This window comes from Lissotriton vulgaris, chromosome 6 (assembly GCF_964263255.1).
Source record: "Lissotriton vulgaris chromosome 6, aLisVul1.2, whole genome shotgun sequence".
NCBI classification, from domain to species: Eukaryota; Metazoa; Chordata; class Amphibia; order Caudata; family Salamandridae; genus Lissotriton; species Lissotriton vulgaris.
In genome coordinates, this window is record NC_141694.1 from 1,783,517,315 (window position 1) to 1,783,532,381 (window position 15,067).

The 15,067-nt window shown below is 42.2% G+C and overlaps 1 protein-coding gene across 3 annotated transcripts in view; it reads left to right on the forward strand.

The window, feature by feature from the left end:
* The window catches only part of LOC147709479 (cysteine-rich secretory protein 2-like), a 190,299-nt gene extending 175,545 nt beyond the window's left edge, over positions 1-14,754 (forward strand). For all 3 annotated transcript variants that reach the window (XR_015296696.1, XM_086928038.1, XM_086928039.1), the window contains one exon: positions 12,444-14,754. Coding sequence is in view for 2 of the 3 variants with exons in the window: in XM_086928038.1 (XP_086784164.1) it covers positions 12,444-12,568 (125 nt within the window). In the remaining variant the exon portion in view is untranslated. The remainder of the gene's footprint in view (positions 1-12,443) is intronic.
* The last annotated feature ends 313 nt before the right edge of the window (positions 14,755-15,067 follow it).

Genomic DNA, 15,067 nt, shown 5'->3' on the forward strand with positions numbered 1-15,067 from the left:
CCATAAAATTCGAAAAGCACTCAGCATCCTTAAATAATACTCAGATAGTCAAACCATGCTTTCACACTCTTAACAGCAACATCAACTCAAAGTGAGGTGGTTGCCAGCTTCAAAGTAAAGGATGCAGTTTCAGACCACTGAATCAAAGAGCCCAAAAGCCTCTTCATGGGTGTCAACATTCTCAGTGGGAAATTAAGAAGACACAAGACTCCTGTTGGATCCTTGCTTGAAGCTGATGGCTATCAGCAAAGTGAATAATTGCATTATGAGGGCTTCTGGTCAAGACAAGTCCACCCTGACTCAGAGTGCGTGAAGACTTTGTGGTTCAGATGATGCTGTATGGCTGTTTTTGCTAGGTATTGGTCCTTCTTGCATTGAGCATAGCCTGACTGATTTGCTGGTAAAATGCTGAGGAATTTAGAGGCTTGAAGTTTAAAATTCAGGGAAATATGCATGTAAATTGGCAATGCAACCTGTAGGCTTCTACATGGTTAGTGTTATGGAAGCACAAAAAAAGGCGATGGAAGGAATGGTTGCAATAAGTCTAACCGCTGGTAATTACTTGAAGTAGCAAGCCACCCCATTGTTCTTTTTTCTCACCATGCACCTCAGTATGGACCTATTCATATACAAATCAGCCTTGACCCTGCCCCAATAGGAACGTACCACCCAGAACTACCAGGTTAGGTCACCCCTGAACCAGATCACAAGCAACCTGTTGACCTAAGCCTCTCTGCTGGTTCACCCCCAAACATGTTGCCTTTATCCTCTGTTTTCTGCTGAATTAATTTTTGTTGGCTTCAAGACTCACTGCTAACCAGTGCTAAAGTGCTTGTGCTCTCTCACTAAAGCAAGATAAAATTGGCTTACACCTGGTTGGCATACTTCTTTAACCTATAAGTCTCTTGTAGAGTGGTGTTCAATATACCCAGGTCCTTTACATTAAATGCTAATAGTGGGCCTGCAGCACATATTGACCCACCCACTTGAGTAGCCTCTTAAAGCATGTCCCAGGCCTGACATTGCAACCTGAATGCATTTTTAAATTGCCAATTTGACTTGGCAATTTAGCACTCTTGCCAAGCCTTAAACTCCACTTTTATTACATATAAGTCACCCCTAGCATAGGCCATAGGCAGCCCATAGGTCAGGGTGCATTGTAATTAAAAGGCTGAACTTGTACTTTTACGTTTTACATGTCCTGGCAATGAAAAACTCCATTTGTTTTTCACTACTGTGAGACCTTCGCGACCCATAGGATAACATTGGGTTTCCTTATTACATTTAATAAGTGCTAAATTTGAATGGGACCAGGTGAGCATTTCATGTTTGGTATCTATGAAAATGTAATGAAAAGTCTACTTTAAAGGTAAAGTCAGATTGGTAATTACAATTTTGAAAATAACATTTGTAGAAAGTTAGAATTTTCCTGCCCTCAGCCATGTGGTGAGTGCTGCCTGTGATAGATAGATAGATAGATAGATAGATAGATAGATAGATAGATAGATAGATAGATAGATAGATAGATAGATAGATAGATAGATAGATTGATAGATAGATACTTTATTGTACAATTAATTAAAATTGATACAATAGAAACGCCAACATCCATTTAAATGCAATATATGGTTAGCTAATAACAGATTGATGCTAAAAGGACATGCTTAAAAAAATGCATTAAGAACAGCAGTATGAAATCCTCTGCATTCTATGGCTGACGGGTTAGCTTTGCCCCCACTGGGAGTTCCGATGCTGAAACCTAGGTAAAGTGCAGAGTTTATGAATATTTCAGTTCCTAAAGTGCTAACTGTACATCCAGTATAGTTTACACGGCTGGGGCCTAAGTGGATGGATTATAATTAGGGCTCTCGGTTTTATGGTATTTATTTATTTACCATTTCCGTCTGTACGTATCCATATTTATTTTTTTCATCTTATCAGTATTTATCCATATTTGTTTTGTAATCTGTGAATAAATTAAGTTGTAATATGGTATATTGCCAAATGTAAACAGACATTTGTAGAGCGCATTCTATCACACCGAGGAGCATCATGGCACTATGCGGATTCCTGAATAGAAAAAAGGTAGCTGCTAGGGAGGGAGGAAGTGAGGTAAGAGTGAAGAAAATGTAAAATGTTGATAGGGCAGTATGCGCAGTGCAGTGAAATGATGCGTTAGTTGTAATTCCTCATTAATATTGACACTTAAAACACTTTGAGTTTCAGCGCGCTGTTTTAAAAATCAATTTTCAGGCAGCAAATTGGTAAAACGAATTTAAAACTTCAGGCAGGGTTATAAAAACAATTTCCCAAGCAAGGTTAAACTTATCTGGCAACTAAGGCAGCCACTATCAGCTTATCCGCTGCACGTCGGTGCCATCTGGCAGTTAAATACTGTTGGCTGGTCGCTCTGGGGGGAGAATAGACCGTCTCCCTCTCAAGATGGCTTCCGCCTGTTGGACTTGCGGAAGTGAGGCAAGTTGGGTGTAGTTCCGACCTCCACTCAAACAGCAACAGCTGCGTTGGACCGGGAAGGAAGTGTCGGAGAAGGGCAGTGCGGGGAGTAGTGAGGTAAGCGTGAAGAAAATTTACAATTTTGATAGGGCAGTATGCGCAGTGCAGTGAAATGCAGCGTTAGTCGTAATTCTTTATTAATATCAGTATCATAAAGTGACCCTATACGTATGAGGTAACGTTGGGGCTGAACCCTGATGTACAAAAGACAATCAATATCTAGTGTGGAAACCCACTGTGCGGATTATGGTTCTATGGCGTTGATGCGTTTCGATGGTATTATCTTGATGTAAACCATCTTTATCAAGACTAAAGATATTACTCTCTGATGATATCTTAAAAAGTAGCTTGACCAAAGTGCAGAAGTCACTTCTATCCTGAAACTCCTTGTCGGGAATATAAAATGCTTCTTCCAACACCAGAGAATGTTTTAAAAAACAGCTTGTATAAGGATCAATACGAAATGCAGATTTGAACAACAGCTAGCCTCACTGTCCTTTCGTTGTGGAATCTCCAGCACCAATAAGGGATAACCTCCAATGTTGGTATAATGCTGCCTACTTAGGCCTGAATGATATGTCATAATGTTCCTATATGCCCTTCATTTCTGAGGGTCTTAAATCCTTAAGTATGGCAGTGCCACTCCGCATCCGTCCGCTGTTGTTTCTCAATAAACTAATAAATGTGCACTCATACTTTGACACCTGTCACGCTTTAGTGAATTAAGCCACCAAATAGAAGAGAACCATACACCCAGAGGTGAAAATTAGCATTTTAATGCAAATGGATGTTGACATATGTTGTTATTTAATGAAACCTCATCCTATTTTTTAACTCCCCCTGGCATCTATCTGCTCAGCAGTTGGCCTGGAATTAATGAACCGCAATATGGGAAGGCACTCCGAAGAAGCCCAGTTGTCTGTATGTTCCCATTTTTTAAAACTGAATACAGACAAGAAACACATTGATTTTGTTTGTATTTATTTGTAAAAATCAGTGGAAATGTAAAACTCTGAGCCCCAATTATGACATAGCATGTATTTGTAAATCACACGTTCAAGCAAGGGTATCTTGGCGCTGAATAACAGATGTTTATCGTCACCCAACTCATTTTATCAACCTTAAATGGATGAAAGGGCGAGTGGACCCACCAGGATTTGAACCTGTGATCATGAGGTCGAAAACAGACCCCTACAGTAGACTGATTAGTCCACTAAGCCACCCAACTCTGGGATATATGAAATTCAGTGTTTTAACTGCATAGTTAATTCAGGGGACTAACTTGGAGGTGGAAAAGAAGCAATACGCTTAAAGTGTATGGGTGCTAATAGAGACTGTACAATGAGGAGGCCTACATTAGAAGTAGTGATATATACCATCCATGGGCCAGGGTGATCTGTTTTCTTTGAGGCTATAGCCTAAATAAAGTTCAAGGTTTTTCTGCAGGCTACTAATTGCCTTTAAGTTGGAGACCTTTAAGTGTGATGAATTAAAAAGCCTACAATGGAAATATCATTTTCTAGCCTTATGCTAATATAGATCGCAGAGGGTATGAGAGTCCATCTTCACCTTTTTCCCCAATACCTGACATACTGCTTATCCCGTGTGCAGAGTCATCTCATAACCCTTGTATAAAGTACAGCATTTTTTAGTCTTTGGTCTTAGCAGCCTGTCCGAAGTTCGGTATCCACCACGATGATGGGAGATGCTAGTTCAGTTTTCATGAATTGCAGAAATCAGACCACAAGCTGCAAGGAGTCTCCTTTTAGGCAGCCTTGCATGATGCCTTCGCAAGTCGTGATGTCTAGGTCACACCATATTGGTCACAGCAAGAACTTTCTTAGTGGAAGTAGCTTTTTGCAGATATAGAGAATTTGAATCAGGGATCTATCCACTTCATTTTTCAATAGACTACATTGTCTGTCGGGGTCATCGAGATTCATCTGGCCAAACCAATACTCTTTTAAAGGAATTAGTCCAAATCGAACGCTCAACAGCTGTTCTTTCATAACCTTACCAAAAGGCAGTGAAAGGTAGATCGTCAGGACCCCAGGTTCATACAATGTTATAGCCCAGACCCCATGTGCTACACTCTTCAGGGCTTGAGCTTCCGGTTCCGTCAACATTAGCTTTGCCTTCTTGACCAACCGTTTTGAAACGGTGGACACAGGGAGGTCACTTGACCAGATTTCATGGGCTCCCAAAACATTTAATGTAATGTTTAGATTTCTATGCCAACTTGTCAAAGGGTTGTTTATGACTTCCCAATTTACAAGCGTGCCTTAGGGCATATATAGGAGTGTAATTGGCAGTTAGACGTTGTGAATTACTCCCAGACAGTCACACAATAGAGGACTTAGGTGGGCGTGATTGGGCCATCTGCTGGCAGGATGGGGTGACGGAGCTGGGCACAACCCCACTTGCAACTCAATAGGGTCTGCCTTCACACAAAGTGCTTGTCGCCTTTACATTGTCTCTGCGGTCAGCTTGGAACCAGGGAAGGGGAGTCAGGAAATTTCAAGAACTTCAAAGAGAAACCTCTAGAAACGTCTCCTAACTTCAAAGAAGGCACCAGGTATAAAATGAGGCCCTTAGACCTACTCTTTAGTTCACTTTCTGGACCTACAGAAGCTCTTTCAGAGGACTGCCTGCTGCTAAGCCTGCTGTAAACTCCACAAGACTGCTCTGCTGCACCTGAAAGGGCTGCTTTGCTGCTTGTATAGTACCTTGAACCCTCAGAGCCCAGCCTGCTCTTGGGCCCTGCATTTCATCTGAATCCAGGATTACCAGATTCACTCCAAGGGCTAGTTTGCTGGCCTACTGTTCAGAGCCACGGAGATACATAAAACATTGCCATCATCTTGAACCCACATCTGGACCCAGCCAGAATGAGTCCTGAACCCCCAAGTAGTGTCCCACCAATCCTGGACATTTGGGTGTGGTGCTAAATTTGTCCAGATAGCTAAAATTCTAAACTTGGGACTTAGAACATTTCTGGCTAAAATTTTCTCTGACTGGTTGGCCTGACTTCACAGCTGCTCCCGCTAAGTTTTTCTCCACAGTAGCAAATCTTGTTCATCATTCCTTCGCAAAAAGGGTATCCAATGTCCTGAAAATGTCTTCAGCTACAGCCTCCTGCCCTGTGCCAATGGAGATTTTTAGCTTACATAAAAGTGACTAAATTCGAACATAGAAATCTTCACTGTGACTTCATCCAGTGGCTCCCAAACAGCGACGTTCCTTCCTCGGACACAGCTGCAGCTTTGTCATGCTAAACTTGACCTTCTCAGAACATATTTCTTTGAAATACTTCTATATCTGAAGTTAAGCAACTGGCCCCAATACACTTCTTGTAACTGACCTGTGCTCCATCACAGGCAAACATATTTTTTGGCTTTGGCCCGGTTTCACATGACTAGACCGGGTCACGGTTGGCAGTTTGACCTTTAAGCCTTTAGTTTATAGTTACAATTTGAAAAATTGATGACTCCAGTTCTATTGATTGAAATTCTGCCATTTGGTGTGAAATAATGTATCAAAATGTATTCTATTTTTCTAAATTGGTGTTGGATTTTTCTTGTGTTGTTTTTTCACATCATTACTGCTAGCGTACGGCATAAATACAATACACATTGCCTCTAATTTAAATCTGTCTGCTTATTGTGCCACGCTACACAGGGTTTTTGCATAGGTAATTTAGTGACCGTTTTGTAGTTCACTCTGTCCGGTATTGTGGCTGTTGCTTAACCAGGGCTAACACCAACAACCCAATCAACAAGGTCAACCAACCACCCAGTTTTCACAGAACTCAAGACTGTTTTCACCCTGATTAGGGCTCATCAGTTGGGTGTCACTTGGTTCCAGTGGCACGCTGAGCAAAAGAACCATGTCTGGTTGGAGAAATTACAACGATTCTACCCATCACTTTTTGGGTGCCTTCTCTAACAGAACCTATTCTCTTGCGTTAGTCCCGAGTGTAGCTCCCTCTCATTTACACAGTACTCAAACCTCCCAGGGCAAGTTCTTCCAGTAGAGGGCTCAAAATGTTTTGGTAAACAATAAGAAAGGAAACTATGATCCAATTGTAGTGACATATTTTAGAGCTAGAAATTCAAGACAGAGTTAAGGATGCCTCTCCCAAAAGCCAGATGGGAATTATAAGGCAGGCTGGGACTTTGGATTTCATGTAAATTCTCCAAACCTCTTTTTTCCATTCAACCACTCCAGTCAAGGGTAGATCTACTTTACCTTTGGTGATTATTCATAACACAATTCTGGACTTCTCACTTTAACTTTAGAGACAGTTTACTAAAGCTTTTTGTTCTGAGAAGGTGAATAGTTACCTCAAATATTCCTGAAGGCCTTAGCCTTTTGTATTTAAAAGGAATAACAGAAAAAATCAGCAACACCTTTGAAACTCTTCGCTGTCCCGCAACTCCATCTATTTCGCCGCCACTGCATCCTGCAGAGCTACCAAGGACTTCTTCAAAAAGCATTTAATCCATTCATTATGAAACGACTGAGCCTCCAGAGCAGTGGTGTCACTAGGGTGGTACGGGGGGTGCGGACCGCACCGGGTGACACCCTCTCATGGGGTGACACCATCTGGTTACGCGCTGTGTATGTAACACAGCTCTGCAGCCTCGCCTCTGCGTCTATTTAAACTTATCCTCAGCGGCACGCGCACGAATTCAAAGCACATTATTTCATGTGTTTATTTCAGTCACTTTGAGAAAAGCTAGAACTGTGAGGGAGAAACCATGAGGGGGTGGAGAAGGCGACAAGGAAAGGGTTAAAAGAGCAGCAGGCGGGGGAGGGGTTGCAGGTGGAGGGGGAGGGATGGTGCGGGCAGAGAGGGAGATGGTTCAGGCAGAGGGTGAGATGGTGCAGGCGGAGGGGAGATGGTGCAGGCAGAGGGGAGATGGTGCAGGCAGAGGGTGAGATGGTGCAGGCAGAGAGAGAGAAGGTGCAGGCAGAGAGAGAGATGGTGCAGGCAGAGAGAGAGATGGTGCAGGCAGGGGGCGAGATGATGCAGCGGAGGGGAGATGGTGCAGACAGAGGGAGAGATGGTGCAGGTGGAGGGGAGATGGGGCAGGCTGAGGGGGAGATGGTGTAGGAAGAGAGGGAGATGGTTCAGGCACAGAGGGAGATGGTGCAGGCATAGAGGGAGATGGTGCAGGCAGAGAGGGAGATGGTGCAGGCACAGAGGGAGATGGTGCAGGCATAGAGGGAGATGGTGCAGGCAGAGAGGGAGATGGTGCAGGCAGAGGGTGAGATAGTGCAGGCTGAGGGGGAGATGGTGCAGGCAGAGGGGAGATGGTGCCGGCTGAGGGGGAGATGGTGCAGGCAGAGGGGAGATGGTGCAGGCAGAGGGAAAGATGGTGCAGGCAGAGAGAGAGATGGTGCAGGCGGAAGGGAGATGGTGTGGACAAAGGGAGAGATGTTGCAGGCGTAGGGGAGATGGTGCAGACAGAGGGAGAGATGGTGCAGGCCGATGGGAGATGGTGTAGGCTGAGGGAGAGATGGTGCAGGCAGAGGGAGAGATGGTGCAGGCAGAAGGAGAGATGGTGCACGCAGAGGGGTGATGGTGCAGGCAGAGGGTGATATGGTGCAGGCAGAGGGAGAGATGGTGCAGGCGGAGGGGAGATGGTGCAGGCAGAGGGGAGATGGTGCAGACAGAGGGAGAGATGCTGCAGGCAGAGGGAGAGATGGTGCAGGCGGAGGGGAGATGGTGTGGACACAGGGAGAGATGGTGCAACCAGAGGGGAGATGGTGCAGGCAGAGGAGAGATTGTGCACGCAGAGGGGGGATGGTACAGGCAGAGGGTGAGATGGTGTAGGCTGAGGGAAAATTGGTGTAGGCAGGGGGTGGAATGGTGCAGGCGGAGGAGAGATGGTGCGGACAGAGGGAGAGATGGTGCAGGCAGAGGGTGAGTTGGTCCATCCGTTAAGTTGTGAGGGGGTGACACCATGAGTTACACGCAGCAGGTGACACCAACCCTACTGAAGCCACTGCTCCAGAGTCTACATTGCCGAATCTGGCTGGAAAAATGTCTACTTGGTCCCTTTCAGAAAGAAGTGTTTTTTAAGCAGGCCCTAATCAATCTGTCCATTGCATTCTGTGTGCAGTAGGAGTTCCCTTTTATCACGATTTGATAACAGAGTGATTCATACCGCCGAAGTGCTGGGGACTTTTCCCAAATATGTTTTTCGTATTCTTTAACTGTAAGACTGATGACTGGAATATAACTTCACCAATGACGATTTCAGACCAAGTCACTTGCATCTTCTGAATTACCTCTGCTTGCATTTACCATTCGCATGCACAGATATGTTATCCTTTCTTAGTACTTGCCACATATACCTTTACAGGGTATGAATGACAGGGTCCAGTCAATAGGCTGCAGCTTCAGCAGAAGTCAGAAATTCTTGGGCCTAGTTCACAAAGCTGTCTGCTCATTTAAGCCTGACTTCCATTCAGATATATCCTTTTGTAAGTGCAAAACAATGTTTTCAATTCACAGATCTTAGTTACATGCAACAGTATTTGCTCACAAAGGTTTCAACATATGTATTTTAAACCCTTTTTGTTAGATTTTGTGCAGATTCCATATACAATAAAGGTTTCAATATGAGTACATCTCCTGCAGGTGGGAATTTGCAGTTTCTATGATGCAAGGCCATGAAAGTGTATTTACTCCTGCATACCTACCTTTTGTGGATACTTACAAAGCATAAGCGACTCCCGGCAGCCTGGAAATCACCAGGCATTGTCTCCTTGAAAGAACAGGCTACTGGCTAGAAAGATCATTTGCACCGACTCTCTTGCAAAAATAGACTTTTATACATCTGCCCATTGGAAAAATATATTCCTAAAATGATTTCAGGATTATCTTGGGTGAACTATTACTACCAGAGGTTTAAAGGAGTAACATGAAAATGTTGTGTGGATCTCACACAATTGAATCACTGCACCCATCAAAGGTCAGAAATCCGCAGTTGCATGTTGGAAATTCATTAGTAAAATACCATCTGGGGGAAATATCTGTCCTAAATGTCACTTACAGGCTGTATATTGGCTGTTATTAACTAGAATGTAAATACATCTGTAAATGACATTTAGGACAATATTTTATTTGCAATATTCTAAAACCATACCGAAACTTGCAGGGGCACATTCAATTTTTAACCGCGCTCCAGATACCTGTATGAAAATAAAACAGAGAAGGTAGCAACATGGTATGACTCCTTGCATGGACCTAGAATGCTATAAGTGTAAATTGGTTCTGGTCGTAGATTGGGGTAATGAATCTGAGGTTTCATGAACCAGATACCTCCCTTTAGATAAAGACAGATGAAGTACAGCCCCTGGTGAATCGGTATTCCTACCTGGGTATATTAACTGTAGGGAGAACGCTAAAGTGATGACCACATTTGTCAGTATGTGAAAAAATAGAAACAAACATTAGTGCAATCCTACTACTCCTTCTGAACCCACCTAGCTTCGAAAGGATATGTTGCATGGGGATGGATAAGGACCCAGTTGGTACCCTAAGTCTCAGACACTTTGTTCATCGGCTGTCACTCTCCAACTTTTAGACCAATCCATATTGTAGGAACTAAATCACCTGAACCCCAGCCCATAGAAGTGGCCCTCTTCCATTAGATCCTGATGTGGTGGTTCCAGTTTATAACTTGCTGATGGATGACTCCTTTGATCATATGTGCTCTAGGGAAACTCCATGAATTATATATGTTAATTGGGCAAAGTTGGATCTCATTCAGAGCTGAGGTTGGTGAGGTCAGCAGCCCAGCAACTCGCAACTGCTCTAGTACTGTATGTGTGTGTGTACATCCTAATTTTTTTTAGTCCCTCATCGTATGTTTTAAGAAGTTGCCAGCAACATCATTTGGATTAAAAAAAAATAAAGACAGCATAAATATAACACCCACATTGGGAAGTTACCATTGCTTTGGTCTATCTTGGATCTTTCGTCGGAAAGGAATTATCCACAGCGCCAATGCCTTAAAACCACTCTTCAATCTCTGGTAATAAATCTATTTGTAGAGGGTTACTCCAATGATGCTAGCCTTCAGTATCCCAGGGATGGGCACTAGCAGCTGTGCACTCTTCGATTCCCTTGGCTCATCTGTTTTCCTCAATTCAAATTCCACTAATATGTGGTGGATGCCCTGCCAACCACCTTTAAAGTGCCACTGACCTCAATGCATTCTTAATACAGGCAGATGGGACATCCTCCACTTACTGGTAAATGTCCCACATCTGCCCAACTCTAACTAAGCCCTTGGACTGTTTGGTGTTATCATTGCACATTGTATGTTCATTCCATATCAAGGTCAGATTGTAGCACATACTATACAGAAAGAAAAGTATTCAACCCTCCCTCCCCTCTGCTTCTTCCTTTCTCTATCCATCTCTCCATTCCTCCCTTCTTTTCTTCCTTCCTTTCAGTCCTCCCAATTGAAATCAATAAATCCAGCAATCAATAACCATCAATATTCGAAATCTATATAAGTATTTGGATCTTACTCTTTAGTTTTACTCTGGCAACAGCCACAAGATTCTGAGACAGCCTCCTACCTCCTTTTCTGGTCTCCTCTTTCATTATATTTAGCTTTAAATGAAATTAACCCTGTAAATTCTCAACGTGTGACTCGTCTGGATCACAGATTTTTTAAAAGCCCTCTCACTTTCAATGAGCTTTTGGCACATTAATTAAACTGCTGCCAAAACAGTGAGTGATAGGGAAATGTAGAGACTGGCAGATGGTGGGCGCCCCACAGAAAATAAGGCGATTGTCCAATTTGGGGATAATATTAGGGTTCGCCCTCCAAATTTAGAGGTGAGAAACTACCAGGTTTCCACTGGCTCCGGTGAGGAAACCGCTTGACATGTTGACACATCAAAAACTGGCCCACCAGGCGACAGTGACAATTGTCCTGCTCTATGTGGGGCTTGGTAACCATCACTGTTTTTTCTGCCAAGGCCCTTCATGCAAAGCATGGCGGATCTGGGCAGGGAAAATAATTAGTGTCCAGGTAAGGTTTTTTATTTTTTTGCTTTCTAGAAATTAAACCCAATTTTAAGATTTGTGTCTGAAAAATAAAAATAAAATCAAAGCTATCAAAACAATAGGCTGTATCTATTCAAAAGTGATGAAAGTGTACCCACTATATCAGCAGACACATTTAATCAAAAGGTAGATGAGGGTCACTAAAGACTGTAGGTGATCCTCCTACGGAGTTTGAATGGCCCGGCAAGCTGATGGGCTCAAGGAATGCCCACCAGAGGCCAAATGACCCATTGACCCCACTGACTCTTGTACAGAGACTCTACTTGGCTTTGACACTCTTGCAAACTCCCCATTTTGTGTTTTATAAGTATAATCAAGTATTTGATTTTTGAGACTTTTCACATATTTAACAAACAATTGAAACATTAATTCAAATCTAACAAGCATGTTAAACAATAATGAACAGATATTATCCCAATAATATACTACTTTATTACATCATTATGAATAAAAAGGAGGTAGTTAGAGAATGAATATGAAATTAGAACAAAGACTCCATTTTGCGTGAGCCTTGATCTGCCTCTATAAATGAACAAGGCTTCCCCACCTTCTTAGCTTCATGAGCTCAGTGACATAATGCCAAATGATGGCACCCCCATGTCCTGCAGAATGTGCTGAGGAGCACCTAGAGCTGCCATATCTCACAGATAATCATGAGCATTAGGCCGAAATGGGAAGTATATGTACGGGCGAGGGCGCTTATAATGCAGTGATATGCATTACACCTATGCCAATGCTGCACAAATACGTACATGCATTATCTTGTATCATCTATGAATGAAATTGTTCTTTTCACGTTTCTCTTGTTGACAACTGTGTGTTCTATTTTTTTCAGCCAATTCCTGCTTATACCCGGACCTCAATGAGGATTGCTGTAAATATGAACAATATTGCTACCAACCGTCTATATCCAGTGTATGCCAAGCAACATGCAGATGTCGCAAATGCTCTACGCTGTAGGAATGTAAGAGGTGTACGGGCAGGAGTAAAATAAGTCACAACACATTTTTTCTTATTTAGCATCATGTACTAAATTCTCCTACAAGCATGCTCACTAGGCTACTATCAGGATTTGTATGGTGTATTTTACATCTCTGTGGTGCACTGCTGAGTTTTATGCTAGTTCTTAAAGACTGTATTCCCAATTCCTGGAGTGACCTGCAGGTGAGGACTGGTGATGAAGAAATGGCTATTTAAGGGCCAATATAGCCAATCAAAAGGCATATAACACTGACAATTGTGTACGCATTGAGGGAAGACGGTTCTGAGTTGAACAGGAAGGAACATAATAATATACATTAAATGTTGGACTAAAATTCTTCCAGCAGACGTTAATCATCCTCTACTACTTTATTAACTACCAAAGCCACCGACATTCAAATTTTCTAACACTGAGATATGTTGCACTGTACATCCAACCTTATATTGGCTCTCAGTTTCCAGCACCCCTTGTTGCACTGCAGGCTGCATTTAATAGTATCTTTGATTTTCTTGGCAGCTGGCTTAAGTGCAAGGGTTTTTAGAACTTTGGACTGCTGAGACCTCCATTGTGGACAATGAAGCGGCTCAGGCCTAATAATGGATATTAGATCATTGGACTGTTGAGACCGCCATTGTGGACAATGAAGCGGCTCAGGCCTAATAATGGATATTAGATCATTGGACTGTTGAGACCTCCATTGTAGACAATGAAGCGACTCAGGCCTATTAATGGATATTAGATTATTGGACTGTTGAGACCTCCATTGTAGACAATGAAGCGGCTCAGGCCTATTAATGGATATTAGATTATTGGACTGTTGAGACCTCCATTGTAGACAATGAAGCGGCTCAGGCCTAATAATTGATATTAGATCATTGGGCTGCTGATCCCTCCATTGTAGACAATGAAGCGGCTAAGGCCTAATAATGGATATTAGATCATTGGACTGTTGAGACCTCCATTGTAGACAATGAAGCGGCTCAGGCCTAATAATGGATATTAGATCATTGGACTGGTGAGACATCCATTGTAGACAATAAAGCGGCTCAGGTCTAAATGTATATTAGAACATCATGGCTCATCATTAATAATGGATATTAGATTATTGGACTGTTGAGATCTCCATTATAGACAATGACGCAGCTCATTGCTAATAATGTATATTAGAACATTGGACTGTTGAGACCTCTGTTGTAGACAATGAAGTGTCTCACGATAATTGATGGGTATTAGAACATTCGACTGCTGAGATCTTCATTGTAGACAATGACGCGGCTCAAGCCTAATGATGGGTTGTATAGCCCTTCTGCTCCAACATTCCAAAGCATGTCTTCCTGTTCCCACATTTTTAATTTAACATCTGTAATTTTTAAAGGTCCTCTCCCTCATTATAACATTACATATTACAACACATGGCAAAATGTTGTGGAAAAAGGACTTTGAATGTGTGTTGACTGTTTGCAGAGGGATGGGTTCAAGCCTGACCAAATGCCAGCCAGGTGCATAACACATGCGGAACATGTCAACTAAGCCTCACAGCACAATGTCATTAGTGTAGTTGTTTGAATATAATCAGTGATGTTAATAATAATGGCATTTAACATGTCATGAGCGGTGTAATATGTGGAATCATAAGCAGGGCATGATAGGGCGCAAATATAGTTATTTGACTAAACTGTAAGTGGTGTATTTCAGTGGTTTTGGGTTTTTTAAAGTTAGCTTATGTCTCATTCTGAAACATAATTATAACATCACTTTAACCTTTGTTTTGACAGTGAACTTCTGTTTTATTTTTTTAACATAAGTTTAGGTCTTAGATCGTAACATAACGCTATTGTCGCCTCACTTTTACCTTACGTGAACACATATACATGTATATTTGTCACGAGAAAAGCTGTAATTATACAAAATGATTCTAGCAACCGAGACCAAATGTCCAAATCAGTGTTTAGGCTGGGAACTGTCAAATGAGCTGTTGAAAGCTGAATGTTATAGTTTATTGAGCAATGCATTAAACATTGTTGCATTTTTCTTGGCCTATCTTCAGAGTGAGAGCTGAATTCCATGATATTTCGAATTTATAAAATGTATTGCCTTATCGGTTGTGACTTAATAACCGGAAACATATTTTCATTATTTTTTTTAATAAATATGTGTTTCTCAACTGATTGAGTCCGTAAGTGGTTTTGTGTACATTGTTACAGAAAAATTAAACAGAGGCTCGTGGCATTGTTATTCTCGTCCAAAAATAAAAAATAAACAATTTTTTGATTTTATAGGACTAGTCAAGAATTATATGCTTTGACTATTAAATGCATTTGCCTTTCTCACACACGCCCATCATATCCTTTTGACTGCATGTTACAAGGCAGTGGATACGGGTAATGAGCCTCTACCATTTTCTAATGAGGAGACACCATGGGGCCATTAGAACCCGATCTAAGTTGGCACGTATTACATTGTTCTTCTAAGGAATA